At 37.0% G+C, this 18642-nt stretch overlaps 1 protein-coding gene across 1 annotated transcript in view; it reads right to left on the minus strand.

The window, feature by feature from the left end:
- The window catches only part of slc25a12 (solute carrier family 25 member 12), a 102316-nt gene that overhangs the window by 17527 nt on the left and 66147 nt on the right, over positions 1–18642 (minus strand). Inside the window, exons 11-14 of the mRNA XM_039757623.1 lie at positions 17826–17984; positions 14410–14462; positions 14246–14326; positions 3694–3834 (exon numbers count right to left, since the gene is read on the minus strand). Coding sequence (XP_039613557.1) covers positions 3694–3834; positions 14246–14326; positions 14410–14462; positions 17826–17984 — 434 coding nt within the window. The remainder of the gene's footprint in view (positions 1–3693; positions 3835–14245; positions 14327–14409; positions 14463–17825; positions 17985–18642) is intronic.

Here is an 18642-nt window from a genome sequence, read left to right on the forward strand (position 1 = left end):
CCACCATGTTTGACTGTAGGTACTGTGTTCTTATCTTCGTAGGCCTCATTCCGTTTTCTGTAAGCAGCAGAATGATGAGCTTTACCAAAAAGCTCTACCTTGGTCTCATCTCTCCACAAGATGTTCGCCCAGAAGGATTTTGGCTTCCTCAAGTACATTTTGGCAAACTCCAGTCTGGCTTTTTTATGTTTCTGTGTCAGCAGTGGGGTCCTCCTGGCTCTCCTGCCATAGCGTTTCATTTTGTTCAGATGTCGTCGGATAGTTCGAGCTGACACTGTTGTACCTTCAGTCTGCAGAACAGCTTGAATATGTTTTGAAGTTGATTGGGACGGTTTATCCACCATTCAGTCCATCCTTTGTTGCAGTCTTTGATCAATTTTTTTCTTACGTCCACATCCAGGGAGATTAGCTACAGTGCCATGTGTTGTGAACTTCTTGATTATGTTGCGCACAGTGGACAAAGGAACATGAAGATCTCTGGAGATGGACTTGTAGCCTTGAGATTGTTGATATTTTTCCACAATTTTTGTTTTCAAGTCCTCAGACAATTCTCTGCTCTTCTTTCTGTTCTCCATGCTTAGTGTGGCCCACTCAGACACACAACACAAAGATTGAGTCAACTTGTCTCCATTTAACTGGCTTCAGGTGTGATTGCTATATTGCCAGCACCTGTTCCTTGCCACAGAGGAGTTCAAACGAGCATCACATGCTTGAAATAAAACGGATTTACCCACAATTTGGAAAAGCTGCCAATAATTTTGTCCAGCCTGGTTTTTGAGTTTTGTGTGAAATTATGTCAGATTTGGCTTTTTTTCTGTTTTTTTGTGTTGTTCCAATGCATATAAAGGAAATAAACATGTACAGTAATCCCTTGCTATATCGCGCTTTGACTTCTATCGCGGATTTTAAATGTAAGCATATCTAAATATATATCATGGATTTTTCGCTGGTTCGCCGCTTTCTGCGGACAATGGGTCTTTAATTTAGGTTACATGCTTCCTCAGTTTGATTGCCCAGTTGATTTCATACAAGGGACGCTATTGGCGGTTGGCTTAAAAGCTACCCAATCAGAGCATGTATTACATATTAACTAAAACTCCTCAATACTATAAGATATGCTTCCCGCGCTGTGCTTGTTTGCTTCTCTCTATCTTTCTCGCTCTCTCTGCCTGACGGAGGGGCTGTGAGCAGAGGGGCTGTTTGCACAGAGGACACGGACGCTCTTCTACAAAATGCCGCTTTATCGCGGTGCTTCTGTATACTTAAAAGCATGTATTGATTTTTTGCTTTTCTTTGCGAGCGCTCTCTCTGACATTCTCTGCTCCTGACGCGTTCCTTTATGACGGCGCTCCTTTGAAGATAAGATATGTTTGCTTTCTTTTAATTGTGAGAAAGAACTGTCATCTCTGTCTTGTCATGGAGCACAGTTTAAACGTTTGACTAAAGGGTGTTATTTCATGTCTAGAGGGCTCTAATAATGTTAACAGGGTGGGAGAGTTTATAAGGGCTTAAAATATATAAAAATAACCACACAAACATATGGTTTCTACTTCGCGGATTTTCACCTATCGCGAGGGGGGTCCTGGAACACAACCCCCGCGATCGAGGAGGGATTACTGTATACCAAAACATTTGTAATTGCAACAATTTTCTGGGAGAAATGGTGCATTTTCTGGGAAAATTTCAGGGGTGCCGATAATTTTGGCCATGACTGTACCTTTTCACCATTTTATGTCATTCACTGCATTTCAACGGATTCAATTTGAAGAAAAGCTGCAGAAACTAAAGTGTTCTCAATCTTTTGACAGGTATTGTAAATACATACATTCATATACACATAAATAGGGAAATGTGCCCCCTAAAATTGACCATTGGTTATACAGCGGCCAAACCCAAATCCCCATGCTCAGCCGCATCACAATTGTACTACTCCATCTCAGGGTGCTCCTGCTGTAGTAACAGAATTGGAAACACACAACACAACACAAACATATCATCTGTTACTATAAGAAATTGACTCCAGACGCTCTTACATGACAAAGTGTGATGATTTAAAACCTACTGCTAACTCCACCCAAGACATAATCACAATGACAGACAGATGGAAAACCTTAGACAGGTCTGGTCAATCTGTTGACTTAAATCATAATGATCAATCTTTATGAGACTAAAGTTCGAAACACTCCAAACAAATGACAACTGGAATGGACAGCAGCAAAGACTTGACAAAGCAGCTTATATGGGTTATACTGTAGCTTGATTGGGTTATTGTGTGGAAAAACTGTGAATGCAAAACCCACGGTTTATGGTGCTGGAATTCACTTCAGGTTAATATTGATCTTGTAATGCAATAGATGCTAATATATAAAATGTTACAGCATTCACACACAAATATCAGAAAGAAACAATAAAATCTAGAGTCGCCTCATGTATAACTCTTTATTTAAAACCAAATTACTAGTTTATAAGTTAAGACTCTACTATTCCAATAGTTATTGTGCACACTCTCTAATCAACCTTGTACACTGAATTATTAGTGACCTGCTAAAGCAAAACAGCGTACATGGCGGAGTGGTCAGTGCCTCACAGCACCAGTGTCCACTGTCCAAACCCGAATCTGGGTACAATATGCTTAGAGTCTGCATGTTGTCTCTATATTTGTGTTTTTTCAAACAGAAACTCGAGTTTTGCTTGCACATACCAAACAGATGTATATCACGTAACATTGGAGATTTTTCTATGTACGCAAGTAACTTTGTGGACTTGTGTTCCTATCAAAAGCTAATTCTTGTCTTGTATTGAAACCTTGTGACCTGAAAGATTAAGCAGGTTGGGAAATGGATGGATGGGTGAAAACTGAAAGATACGTAGTAGATGATGTTTACTAAAAAATAAAAACCTTGTGTGAAAGCCCATTAAGGAGTAAGATATTAAAATCAAAGAAAAATGGAATGACCATGCTAAGCCTACAAAAAACAAAAAGACAGTGCAGGGACGTGGCTTAAAATGAGAAAACACAAACTCACAAGCTACTGCATATGCACCCTGTACAACTAGCTTGGGCTCCTTTGTGCCGCTGTCAGAAATAAAGTGGCTTATTCCAGGAGACAGGAGGTCTGCTAGCACACGGCTCCCTGTGGCTTGGCATAAAAAGCCTACGGCGCACAAGTGAGGGGATTTTTTTTTTTCCTTGCTTTTTTAAATAAATCACACTGACCCACAATAATGTGGGTTCTGTTGTCTATTGTGAGACGTCACGGTAGGGGAAAATTTGGAAAACAAAGGCAGTTTTGTCTGCTCTTAGTTAATATGTATACTGGGACACAGGATAAAATAATGATGCTTTAAATGGTAGTTCAATCAGAATTTTGATCTGTAATCTACTAAATAAATGTGGATGTACATGTATGTATAAAACCATGTGGATATACATGTGTCCATGTTTAATTATGTGAATTAAGTATATACATACTATACCATATACATAAAACACTTTTTTTTTTTCTTTTCTTTCTGTCAGTGTGCTGTTAAGTTAAATTCAAATCATTTTTGCATAGCATTCCTAACCGAGTACAGCACTTGAGGAGTTTCCAACTATAATGCAAGGACAGAAATCATTAAACTGTGCATTATTTACATACAAGTGGAATAAAATATAACATATAGACTTTAAGCAGAAAGTAAATGACTTACCTTGTAAAGTCCAAAAAAGCCAAGATCCCGGACAACATTCAGTGCACTAACTCTTGGGCCAGTTGTGATTTCTCCAGCAACCTGCAATCTAATTTTTACAATCTCCAGAGGGTTGGTGAATATGACTTGGGAACCTCCAGCCTTTGCACAAATAAAAAAGACAAGAAAAGGCTAGATTACTTGCTAGGACACACTCAAACACAGGCCACGTTTCTTGTTATTCTCGTGTACTGAACTTGTCAGTATGCCAACACAAAGCATGCCATTGGCTGTCAACCTCAACAATATGACATGGTTTATAAAAATGGAAGTTAATAATGAAAGAACCCACTTCATTATTAAAAGAAGTTATACACTCTGCATCTCTAACATTTCCTTTCTCTCTCATTATATATTGTATGAATGTATATAAATATACAGATATATATATTTTTTAAACTGGAAAACTGAGGTGTCTTAACCCAGTTATTATCAACAGGGTAAAAATACAACTTCAGTGAACACTTTCTTAGATTCACCGGTTTGTGAGCGCAAACAGCCTTCTTCTCCAAACTGCCAATCATGTAGCTGCATCTCAGTTTACATTGCATGCATGGTCAGGAGGTTTAGTTGTTCAATAAAACATTAGAATGACCAAGACGCGTGATGTAAGAGACTCTGACCGTGGTATGATTGTTGGTGCCAGACGAGGTAGTTCCAGCATCTCAAACAGCAGCCTCCTGGGATTTTCACGAACTAGAGCTTACAGAGAATGGGACGATAAACAAAAACATCCAGTGAGCAGCAGTCAAAAAGAGAGGTCAGAGGAGAATGGCGAAACTGGTTCAAATTAACTGAAAGACCCCCAAAAAAAAAATTCAGATAACAGCGGTGTGCAGAAGGGCATTTCTGAACGTACAATGTACTGAAACTTGATGTGGATGAGCGCAGCAATTTCCACACGTGTCATTGAAACTACAATGGGCATACAGTGGTGTGAAAAACTATTTGCCCCCTTCCAGATTTCTTATTCTTCTGCATGTTTGTCACACAAAATGTTTCTGATCATCAAACACATTTAACCATTAGTCAAATATAACACAAGTAAACACAAAATGCAGTTTTTAAATGATGGTTTTATTATTTAGGGAGAAAAATCCAAACCTACATGGCCCTGTGTGAAAAAGTAATTGCCCCTTGAACCTAATAACTGGTTGGGCCACCCTTAGCAGCAATAACTGCAATCAAGCGTTTGCGATAACTTGCAATGAGTCTTTTACAGCACTCTGGAAGATTTTTGGCCCACTCATCTTTGCAGAATTGTTGTAATTCAGCTTTATTTGAGGGTTTTCTAGCATGAACCGCCTTTTTAAGGTCATGCCATAGCATCTCAATTGGATTCAGGTCAGGACTTTGACTAGGCCACTCCAAAGTCTTCATTTTGTTTTTCTTCAGCCATTCAGAGGTGGATTTGCTGGTGTGTTTTGGGTCATTGTCCTGTTGCAGCACCCAAGATCGCTTCAGCTTGAGTTGACAAACAGATGGCGGACATTCTCCTTCAGGATTTTTTGGTAGACAGTAGAATTCATGGTTCCATCTATCACAGCAAGCCTTCCAGGTCCTGAAGCAGCAAAACAACCCCAGACCATCACACTACCACCACCATATTTTACTGTTGGTATGATGTTCTTTTTCTGAAATGCTGTGTTCCTTTTACGCCAGATGTAACGGGACATTTGACTTCCAAAAAGTTCAACTTTTGTCTCATCAGTCCACAAGGTATTTTCCCAAAAGTCTTGGCAATCATTGAGATGTTTCTTAGCAAAATTGAGACGAGCCCTAATGTTATTTTTGCATAACAGTGGTTTGCGTCTTGGAAATCTGCCATGCAGGCCGTTTTTGCCCAGTCTCTTTCTTATGGTGGAGTCGTGAACACTGACCTTAATTGAGGCAAGTGAGGCCTGCAGTTCTTTAGACGTTGTCCTGGGGTCTTTGTGACCTCTCGGATGAGTCGCCTCTGCGCTCTTGGGGTAATTTTGGTCGGCCGGCCACTCCTGGGAAGGTTCACCACTGTTCCATGTTTTTGCCATTTGTGGATAATGGCTCTCACTGTGGTTCGCTGGAGTCCCAAAGCTTTAGAAATGGCTTTATAACCTTTACCAGACTGATAGATCTCAATTACTTCTGTTCTCATTTGTTCCTGAATTTCTTTAGATCTTGGCATGATGTCTAACTTTTGAGGTGCTTTTGGTCTACTTCTCTGTGTCAGGCAGCTCCTATTGAAGTGATTTCTTGATTGAAACAGGTGTGGCAGTAATCAGGCCTGGGGGTGGCTAAGGAAATTGAACTCAGGTGTGATACACCACAGTTAGGTGATTTTTTAACAAGGGGGCAATTACTTTTTCACACAGGGCCGTGTAGGTTTGGATTTTTTTTCTTCCTAAATATTAAAAAACAGCATTTTAAAACTGCATTTTGTGTTTACTTGTGTTATATTTGACTAATGGTTAAATGTGTTTGATGATCAGAAACATTTTGTGTGACAAACAGGCAAAAGAATAAGAAATCAGGAAGGGGGCAAATAGTTTTTCACATCACTGTATGATCACCGAAACTGAACAGGTAAATAGATGATACAATCAGAATTTGACATAAACAACGTAAATCCATTTATTAATTCTGCTTATGGGGGAATGTTGTAGACCGCTTAAACATCATTGTTGCTGACCATATTTCAAATGGATAATGCGCCACATCACGAAATGCGTATCACCACAAGCTGACTCTACAGACGTGACAGTGACTTCAGTTTACTCCAAAGGCTTACACGATCCAAAAATCTCCATCTAATCAAGCACATTTTAGATGAGGAACTACAAGAGCGGCATGATGCTATTAAATTAGCTTGGACCATACAGAACTTTCCTGAATGCAAGCCTTAAATAAATCAGGGTATTCTGGAGGTAAAGTGGACCCTGCCCAGTACCGGGGATTTGGACCTACTGCCTTAAAAGTGAATGTATAATCAATCAATCAACATTTATTTATGTAGCTCAAAGTGCTTTACAAAATGAATAGAAAAATAGAAGACACAATAAAAAATAAACATAAGTCAACATTAATTAACATAGAATAAGAGTAAGGTCCGATGGCCAGGGTGGACAGAAAAACAAAAAAACTCCAAAGGCTGGAGAAAAAAATAAAATCTGTAGGGGTTCCAGACCACGAGACCACCCAGTCCCCTCTGGGCAATCTACCTAACATAAGTCAGACAGTCCTCTTTGTATTTAGGGTTCTCATGGAAGGACTTGATAAATAAAATGAATTATCATATACTGTGTATTTTATGTTAATTTGTGTGGGCTACACAAATATAGATGAACACTGTAATACATATTTTGTTGGCTTGGCTCATAATTCATTTACTGTATCTATTTATATTCAATCTTTTTACCAACTGGTAAACTGGAGTGCCTTAACCTTGCCAAAAGAGTAAGAAAAAAATGACACTTACTATAATTGCTTCAAATGGTAACAAAGTGAAAAATAGCTTCATGCTTTAAGATATCAATCAAACAGTAGAAACACTAACTCCAAGTTTATTTTTCAGCTTTATTAACTTTTATGTATTTTAAATTTCACACAAGATCCTCCATTTACAGTTTGTATCATTACACCTTGCTTTATTAAATTTGCAATTCATATTATCAACTTACAAATATTTAAATTCCAGGTTTAGTGACAGTGAACTTAGCAGATTCAAATCTTAAAATACATGCAGACAACTGTGGTCACCTTCCATGGACACAACCACATTGCTGCAGGCTGGTGATGTGAGAAGCGGAATACTTTCATGCTTTAAATGTCTGTGACATGAAAACCATACAAAGAGTTTTGACAAGAGTGTGTCGTTCTCTCCCATTTAAGATGTCCTTTCTAACCAACAACATGCTGTCAAAGTACTGCTGAAGATCTGAAAAGGTGCTGCTGCAGTTTTAAGTTATGCTATTTAATTACTTGCTATACTGTCCTCTGTGTGAAGACGTATTTCCAAACATTTTGATGAGTATTGCAGCCACTTTCCATCTGTGCTCCTGTGTTCTTGTTCTATAACAAACCACCATTTATTTTATATGATGCATTTCTATAGTGAGCATCATGCTAATTTTTTATTTTACTTTTAGCAGATGGAACACAAGCAGGTTATGTAATGTTCAGGGCCACATAGGGAGTCAAATGTGGGGAACGAACAGCAGTCATTTGGCTTTTACAGTCCAGTTCCCTATACAATAGACCGCTCTCTCTATCTAAGAAAGAACTTGCTCAATGATAATAGTTGACACCTATCCTGCTTAGGCTATTCCCCCAAAACTCATACCCTACACCCCTATTTTAAATATTACTATTTTTTGTAATATTATTTACAACATGGCTGCACACATTATTCCAGAGGTCATCCATCTATCCAGTAAACTACATTTTGCACCTGGACTCCACACAGTGTACTCTAAGCTCTAAATCATATTGTCATTTTTTTTATTCTGTGTGTATTCTGGCTGGATGAGAACATATAATAGAGTCCAGACTCTTTCAGAAAGTGTACATTCTGTAATATCAAATATTCATACTTCCTATGTGTAAAACTTAGCTGTTAGGGTTTCTTCTGCTAATCAATACTGTTTGGTGCCATTTGTAAATATTTCTTAATTATTGTTTACATTTTTTTTAGAAATAAAAAAGCATTAGTACCCTCACACAGCATAGTTTGATCTTTGACCACAACTAATTCTGAACATTTTTCTCATACTATAAAAGTTTGCCTTCTCACATACAGTAAAGTCAATTGGGCATTTAATAAATGAGGTACTTTATCAGAGGGATTTTAGAGCTCAAAATAACTATACTTATAAAAGTTTGCTGCTTTTTCATTAATAACCTGCATACCAGTGAAACACATCCTCCCTAATCAAACCCATTTTAACTGTCTGGTAAACCAACCTTCCTAAATTCCAAATTGTCTTTTAAATTAATTTTCCTGAAATTCAAAACGGACTACAGGTAGCAGGTTCAGTCAAATGAATGTTCATAAAATGCACAAACCTTCAATAAGAATGTATACAGTCTCTTCCTTTTTTACTCCCAAAAAGCACTTTTACATGCCTTGACTAAAGGCCGAACTGTTTATTTACATGCAGCACTGGCTAAATGCAATTTTTCAAAGCTACAGGACTCTACCAGCTTATATAAATCAGTTTCAAATGTGGCTTTGTTGTATTTAAAAATGATAAATATTTCCTGGGAGTGTATGCATTACTTATTTTCTGTCAAATACAATCAGAAGGCACCCTGATAAGACAGGAAACAAATGGGCATTGACTGCAAAGGTCAGGCATGGAATACACTTGGACTGAGAAGTAGCAGAATGGCCCTTCCATTGAGCTACCCCTTCTCACAACGTGACACTAACTAAGCTGCAGGGATCTGACCTTGCCTGTCCGTCTCCTGCCCTTTGCACTTCTTCCTCGGGCATCTCCTGTAGAAGGATGAATGGCCCAAGCTTGGCTTTTTACTTCCTACTGGGAGTTTTGTATCCTGTTGCAAACTATTTTCTGCCAACCACAATCCCCTCCCTTCCCTGCCTGCCCCCGTCAGACCAGACAGGACTGAATCATAGTGATATTTTTGTGCATTCTTTTAGCCTGGAGGGTTCCTGACATCCAGGAGCACATGTACATGTTGATTTGTTCTCTACTGAAACACAGCCAACCGAGTCACTAATACATATCACAAAAATCCCATTAAATCAATCTGCAGCAGATGTGGGAGTGAAAAGCTGGTTGAGTTACATATTACTCTGACAATAGGAGATTGTAAAGTTGCTTCTTCCTCATTTTATTTATTTCCATATTGCTGATGAAGGTTACAGATGTAGTTCTTAACGAACCTGTGCAAAGGTCATAGCCTACATGGCCAAACTGATTGAGGTGTGGTAAATAAAAAACTACTGAAAATGTAAAGGTATGCTAAACATACCAAAGAGCTTGTGCATATGCAAATTAGCCTGGTGCAGTTTCTTTTGAATGTCCAGCAAGCCTTAATTTATGTATAGTTACTGGATCTGAAGACAAATGAAACCCTAAACAAGATGAACAGCACACCATGCCAAGTTACTTCATGCATATGCAAAACTGCCTGGTAAAGCACAATTTTCCAGAATTACAATAGTTTGTAAATGGATGGGTTAACATGTATTTTAAAATGTATACCATATTGGTTAGGTATTTCATGTGTAGGGAAAGCCGGCTGTGTTTTTTGATTAGTTTAAGAAAGCAGGGGTAAAGAGGAGAATGACAGAAATGATCAGAATTATAAAGGAAATCAGCAGACCCCCGTGACCCTGTATTCGGATTCAGCGGGTTAGAAAATGGATGGATGGATGGATCAGTACAGTGAATGCCAGCAGTTGCTTTAAATAAGTTTATCAATAAGAGCATTAGGTCACAGATGCAAGCTACTGAAGGGTAAATCCCATACAAACTTTTTTTTTTATTATTTTATGAAGCAGTGTAGTAGAAAGGTGTACACTGGGGACATCTGATATCTGTATTTTGCTGAAGTTAGGTGGGTAAAGACTGGCAAGAATGGCCACTTCTCATGAAAAGTATTCTTATGATTGTTAGGATACAAGAAACCAAAGGTACTTAAATTCTGTAAGGCATGGCCTGTTGAAACAGTGTGTTCATATATGGCCAAACAGTAAACAGATTTAAGTAGCATTTACAGAAATGTAAAAAAAATAAAATAAAATAAAATAATTACACAAATATGTAAGACACTATGTCCTAACAACTAGAAAGTTAAGTCAACAAACATTTTCCTTTTTGCAAACAACAACAATAATACAGATTGTTTGAACAAGTTTAATTAATTGGGTTATACCCTTCCCAGCAGCCAGAAGCTCCCCTATTTTTTGCCAATATTCACTATCTGTTTTCCTGTGCAGAAAACCATTCCCAAAGAGGTCAACATTAAGATGCAGACACAAGATAGCATTTTCTCTTTGCTTGCTTCTTTCTGGACTGAAGGACAAAGCCCTGATGCAGCCGACTGCCACATTCCACATCAATTGAATTGACACTGAAAAGGTTCCCCCATTAGCTTCAGATGCTGCAGGTACTCTGCTTTTCAATTTCTTTGTTACATTTTAAAGCACCAGAACAACTTCATGGGAAAAATATTGTTAAAAAGTTATGAACATGACTAACAAGAAACAAACATGTAAGAAATCCGGTTTCATGCTCAACAGAGAGCAAAAAAACCCTTCAGCGACAATTCTCAAGTCTATTTCCAGATAGCACATGGGGAAAAAGGAAAAACAGAGCCCACTTACGGAGCATGCCTTTAAATCTCCAGAGGGAAGAGACGGCCTGTTATAGTCTGACTCAAACAATCGTCACGCACATGCAGAACAGATAGGACAAGGCTCTACTGTAGCAATTCTACAACTCTAAATAGTGGACAAGAAATGAGTCCTTTAAAAAATACAGGGTATGTTAAAATTTAATGAAAGTCTCAATGTAAACACATGGCAGCAACATGAACTGGATATAGCAGACAGCACAGATGGGTCTCACAAATACTGAGCATGCCTTCTTGCAGAACGTGAAAATGCAGCAGTTGGCCGACTCTATTCAATTAGTTGCATGCCTTTCACTTAATTCTGAGAGTGCCCTGGGCCACTTTTTACTTTTACATATAAAATTCAGGCAGATTGTTTTTTATTTTTACATAATGCTACAATCATTTATCCACCCCCGTGCACCCATCTTCTGGTCTTCTTACCCAGGGTTATGGAGAGAGCTGATGTGTTTGTAGCTAAAGCACGGGGCACAAGGCAAGAATAAACACTTGACAAGGTAGAGCACACTCACTCATGAGGGGCCAATTTAAAGTTTGACAAATGAGGAGACCAATTTACCAAAAATGCAAGCGTTTGGGATAACAATAGAAAATGAGTGGAATCTGTTCATCTTATTATGCCCAGAGTTATATTTTTTACTGTGCAAATATCAGCAAAAACAACAAGTTTGGTGTAATACATGATTTGTCTGAATCTGAAGATTAGTAATTAATAACTGAAGATTATTAACTCAGTCGACTAAATGGGAGAGCATAGGGGGGCCATGAGGTCTCTGAAAAGGGATATGTGGCACTCCCAATATCTCTGCAAAAGTACGAAGGTCCAAGTCTTTAGAGTCCTGATGTTTCCTGTTTTGCTATGTGGTTGTGAGACATGGATGCTATCCTGCGACCTGAGACAAAGACTGGACTCCTTCAGTACGGTGTCTCTTTGGAGAATCCTTGGGTACCCCTGGTTTAATTTTCTGTCAAATGAGCAGTTGCTCATGGAGTCCCAAATGAGGCACATTATCTGCATTGTGAGGGAGCGTCAGTTACGGCACTACAGCCACGTGGGGCGATTCCCCAAGCGTGATCCGGCTCGCAGAATCCTCATTGTTTAGGACCCATGTGGCTGGACCAAACCAAGGGGATACCCACATAACACCTGGCTGCAGCAGAAAAATGGTCATTTCTGGAGGGTGGGAGTGGACTGCATGTCTGCCTGGGGGGTTGCCAACCAGGATCTTGAGCTGTTTCGCCATGTGGTGGGTGTGGCAACTCGCTGTACCAGTGCATGCTGCCCAGCCTGACCTGAAGATTAGTGTTCGGCAGCATTGTGGACCATCATAATTTATTTACTCAATACTGTAAGCATTTAGAAATTCAGTTCAAGGACTGTCCATCCTTAAATAAGTGTTAGGGCAGACGTATTATAGCAACACCAGCAGTTCATTCCTCAGGATGTAATGTGAATCACACACAGTTTTACAACTGAAATCAATGTTAATAGCACCAGATAGATTGGTCAGCATTAAGTGACAGTATTTGGTGATTTAATTAAGTTGAATTAAGCAATGATTTCAGAAAAAAATCACGGGCCTACAGAAGTGGAACATATCATCATGCAGTATGAACAAAATCATCTGTCATAACTAAAAAAACATTTGTGTAACAATTTGGGGATATAGTTGGATACTGATAGTGTAGAGATGTATAAGACAATCTGATTATCACCAACAAATGCAGGTAATTATTCATTTTAGATCAGAATATCAAAAGAGACTGATGGGAAATCATAAAGAATAACTGTTGATGTCGCTATAAGATGTATACAAAGCTATTTGGATTAAACAATTTGCAAATCATCTTAAAAGTAATTAAAATGTATTTGCAATAGAACATAAATGGCACTGAAAACATAACAGCAAACATTTCAAACCAAACAAGCTGAATGATTATATAGATAATTCTGTTAAAAAATACCATAATAAGTCAATATCTACTTGCAAACTACATTTTTACTGAAAATGTTCTATCACATATTGTGCTACTTAAAAATGTACTTTCCTTCTGAGACTCAACTATTTCTAATATAAAACTGTTTAATCAAGTCTAAAATATTTAATTTGGATGCAAGGGGACCCCTAGAGTGTACAAATTAGGCAAAAACTGAAATTCTATTACAGGGATTAAAATGCGTTCTACAGAAAACCACAGGAGCTTAACATTAAAAATTGTATCCAATTACAACCTGACAGCATTTACACAACAGATAGACAGCCAAAATGATGTTAATATTATCAGAATATAAAAGAGAACGGGATCAAAGAGGTAAAATGATTCTTTATATATTAAATTGAAAGGAAACTATTGGAGAACAACAAACACAATAAGGCTGAGCACACAAAAAGGCTCAACTTTTATGTTGTAAGACTTTCATGGCAAACAGCTATAATTTCTCTTGATCACAAGTTTCTTCTCAGGTTACTCTACAATGACACTTTGTACCATTGACAGGTGAAGGCTCAGGTAGGCACTGCTCTGTCAAGCCAAATCAGCAGAAACTAGAAGCAGCTTTATCTGTGACCCTCAGGGCTGCTTCCTTGAATTAAAGCTCAAAAGAGGTCACAACCCATATGCCTGTAGGTCCCGAAAAAAAATGCAAAGGATAAGGTGGTGTATTTCAGGCCAAAGAGGTTTGTTCAACTGGAAGTTATTACGTTTGTTGAGGTTGATCAGAAAAACAGGTTATCCTTTAGTTTAAAAATTCTGTGACCCAATGCCAGGCAAAACGTGCATTTGAAAATAGGACTGATATAAATAGCCAGTTCACAGGCGTTCTGCTGCTTTAAATTGCTCCTAATTGCTGGGTGATCAGAGGGCGACAGAGGTTTGCATGTCAGGCCTACTCTTTCCTATTTGCCTTTATTGTAATAAAGAAAACACATTTTGCCCGATTTAAAGTGATACACCAGTAAACAAGTCAAATATTTTCTCCAACAATTTTTAAAAACTACATATCCCAAAATAAAATATAGACGTCTACACTGTGTTAGAAAATCATATTATTAATAAACCTCCAATTACTGTTCTAGATCCAGCCATATGTTTTTCATCCTGGTTATCTATCTCTTGGTATTTTATTAAGGTATCTGTCCATAATTTTACTTACACATCCTCCAGCAAGGATCTCAGCAGGTAAAGGAATTGAGCCATCTTTCTTTGAAAACTTATCCCTCACAAAATCATTTACCTGTGTGAAACAAGAATGACTTTCTTAGACAGGACAATGATATGCATGGCATTTCATAAAAGGTACCATAAGCAACTACTTACTGTAAGTTTTATGGCTTTTTCTGGAGCGACTCCAACAAGCTGTGGTAGTAGACCTATAATGAAATGGTTATATGATTTCTTGCACAATTATATTTATATGTGTCACAGTAAACCTTCAATTTTAACAACCTTATGGGGTAAGTAGAAGGTGTCTGGCAGGCGCTATGGTAATCAGTAAATTCAAAAGTCTTTAGATCATGATTTTCAGCATTAAATAGATAAGTAATATGAAATTGCCATTTACAATAACAGACATTGTTAAAACATCACAATGTAAAATGATAATCGGGTGCCAAACAATCCAAAAAACTTTACATATGTTTAGTTATGCACACTAAGTTTATATATGAAGTTTTTACTTTGATGGGCTAAAATGCCAAGACGGGGCGAGAGCAATACTGCACTAGGTAAACAGCATATACAGCATATCATACACAAGCTGTTCGTTAATACAGAGACTATGACACAGAATTCTGTCTCCAAAAGGTATGAACCAAATGAAAAACCTCAGCTTTGCTTGTTCAAAAAATATGAAAGACAGCTTCAATTAAAACAAAATATCCTTTAAATGGAGTGTTTACATAATACACATGATACTGTTTATATTTTACAAAGGTATATGTAGTAGAAAGAACATAAAATATAACCAGAGTCACACATACAGCTTAAAACAACTATTTTTTTTAAACAGTCCCTTCACTTCAATATGATATACATAGCATGTATTTTTTTTTTTGTCAAACATCATTAAACACACACAGTGACTCTAGAAGCTGGCAGGACATGACAGACCCAATCCATCCTTTGAAAGATTATCTTAGTAGATTTTAGTCTTGTGCAGACAAGTAGTAACTGTTCACTTGCATTCCTCCTTAGGTAACAATTATCACAATCCACAGTAAACAGCAGTAGTGGTAAAAGGTCAGCAGATGGCAGTCTTGACTTTGTCAGATTGGAAAGAAAGAACAAATTATTTCTCTGGTAAAGATCCAAAGACTTGTTGCCTGCTGCCACGCAATCACAGTGTAACAATGGAGAGGAGGATACGCCAGCAACTCTGTGTACTCTTAGGAGCAATGCTTAATGAGGTATAATACTGCAATAATTTGAATTAAGTTTACTTTTCAAAAACAATTTTGTTTCTAATATACATTTTTATTTCATTGTAAATGGCACTGCTATACTGAAGAGCTTCAAGCTAACAATATTAATAAGAATACATCATAACTGTAAAGCTAAAAAAACTGCTCCAGAATAGTTTTAACCACATTGCTTTGAAGTTTCTGTCTTCAGACTTGGCAGAATAATCTTTGCCTACACTGCTTACATCCATATAAACCTAAATCACACATGATTGTAGCACCACCCTCTACGATGTTTTCCTGATACTTAATAAATGAGTTCTGTTAGTCTTAATATTTGGAGTCACATCTAACATTCATATTTCTAGTTTTACATTTCTGCGTCTATAAAAGAAGCAAAGGCTATGGATCTAAATAGAAGTTGCTGTCTTGGTAATTCTGATGCTCACTGCTCTTTTACCATGTCATCCTATCAGCCCACTTAGTTAAGCATCAAGTCCCCTGAATAAGTACAGGAAAGTTTCTCTCTTGTGGAGCTTGTTCTTTAGGAACTAAAAAAATCTCAACATATAATGGGTGCATACTGTTTTCATAGTTATGAACTGGACCCTTTTTACAGATATTATTCAAATCTTACAGATATTATGAATCTGACATTAATATAGATCTACATATTAAACATATACATTTACATGTGTGCGTGTATATACACACACACACATACATATATATATATATATATATACATATATACACACACACACACATACATATATATACACATATACATATATATATATATATACACTGTATATACACATATATATACATGTGTGTATACATGTGTACACACGTATATATAAACATAAATGTACAACAAAACCACAACTTGATGAAATCCACCTTACAAATGATTCATAAAATAAAGTGATCTTTTATCTAAAATATAGAATATTCCTTTGATCCTAATAAAACAGTGTAAGTAATATAAACAAAGCTTAATTTTTATTTGCACAGGCAGCAATCCAGATTTCTAAAGACAATGTGGCTAAGCGCAAGACTTTTTATTTTGAGCAGAAAAAATATATTGGGGTTTATGAACTATTAAAAAGGTCAAGGCTCAAGGCTACATGAAATGACATGCTGTATTGCTGTCATCTGATCACAGCATCAAACAAAAGCACAATTAGCCCTGCTAGAATAATAATATTCCCTGTTTTACCTCTAATAAAGTTTAGGAGGTTATTTCGATATGTTTTAACACTTTACAAATTAAAAAATTGCATAAAGTTGCTCATATATATATATATATATATATATATACGTTTTGAGTAAGTTTAATCACACTGAACATTGCAAGAAAAAGGGATTTTTGAATAGCTAGGAAGTCTACAGTGGAGGACTATGTGAGGTTGTTTGTTCAGTTCTACTCCCATCTGTGTGTTCTAAAGGTTTCCTCCTGCCCATGACAGTTTGAAGACTAGAATTAGATGACACACCGCAAAGCATCAAGTCAGGTTCCACACTTCCTGCAGGAATGCATCCTCATAAGTGTCATTCATATGCTGTGTAAATGCAACAAAAGTGCATATTGCTGAGAATTTCAACCACTAAGACTTACAAGTTTTCTTTTTATTTGTTTAAATGTCACTTAATCATTTTTGGTTATGAATAACTCTTAAGGTTATGTTTTAGCAGTGATGCATGATGAGTGAACATATTATGTATGATGAAATTTTTAAACATTTATCACAAAAAGCAGACTTACTTTAACTTGGAGCAACTAGTGCTGTCTGCTTGTATGTTTGTTAGCAGAAAACTGAAAACCATTAAATCATGCTTTGTAACTGTGAATTTATTTTTGATAAAATCACTGTTACAATAAGATACAGTATTGAAATTCCTACAAAACTGTCAATTCTTTTCAGGGTCAGGAAATCTATCATTAATTATTCTTCTCTAGTAAAAAAACACCCCAGCAGGACTTCAGTTGTTTTTCCTGTAAGGCATGTATAGATGGGTTTTAATACACTTGATTACAGTGTTTGATTTGGATCTGTAAAATTATATGTTGTTTTAATGACTGTTTTGGAATGACAACAAACTGAAAAAAACAAATCACATACATTCAAGAAGTACACATATATTCATTCTAAAAACTTTTAATCCATGTCAGGGTCAAATGGGGACAGAATTCAGAAAATATATTTTACACTAAAAAAAAATCAAACACAAACTAAGGACAGTATAAGGTCTATGAATTAAAGAATCTAGACTTGAAAATCTACCTCAATCAGCTTAATTATAAATGAAACTCCATAATTCATGCCATACCTCTATAGAGTCCAAAGAACCCTTCATATCTCAGGACCTTCTTGGCACAGTCAAAGCTATTTTTATACATCAGCTCCCCAACAAAAGAGCCAGTGGAACGTTGGTTCTGCATTCGCGTTTTTACAAGGTCAATAGGATAGACAGCTGTGGCTCCAACAGCTAAATGACAGAAGAAAAAAATGATTATACATACGATGTTTAGTAATATTCCTTATTGTTACACCGCACTGTTTGCATTTTTTGGGTGTCCTCATTTAAACAATGAAAATTCACTGGCTAATTGCTTTTTCATTTCCTGGCCCCTTTTTTCATGGCCTTAGCACCTTAAACTTGGCAAACTTGAGAACCACTCTCCCCAGTCAAGACGTACCAAGTGCTCTTGCTTCTCAGACCAGAAATGAAAAAATACTTAAAACCTATTGATCATATAATGTGACAAAGTACTAAAAACATAATTTTTAGTTCTAGAAGTCTGATTATTCCTGTTTAGCTTCAAAGGCTACACCACAGGCTAACCACAAGGTACACTCTTTCAATAAATAAAGGTTTCTTTTTTACAGGGGTGTCCAACTCCGGTCCTGGAGTACCACTCTGGCTGCAGATTTTCATTCTAACCCTTTTCTTAATCAGTGACCAGTTTTTACTTCCAATTAAATTCATTTTCCCTTCATTTTAATTTCATTGTTTCTTAAGATTTATTCCTCTGAATGGCTTCATTTTTTTCTTAAATGACAGCTAAACAGAAATGAAATGAGGAGTGAGCCAACATATGACTACAAACATTTTTTTAATTAAAATCTAATTCTTGTTTTTAATT

The sequence above is a fragment of the Polypterus senegalus genome, chromosome 6 (assembly GCF_016835505.1).
Source record: "Polypterus senegalus isolate Bchr_013 chromosome 6, ASM1683550v1, whole genome shotgun sequence".
Classification (NCBI taxonomy): domain Eukaryota; kingdom Metazoa; phylum Chordata; class Cladistia; order Polypteriformes; family Polypteridae; genus Polypterus; species Polypterus senegalus.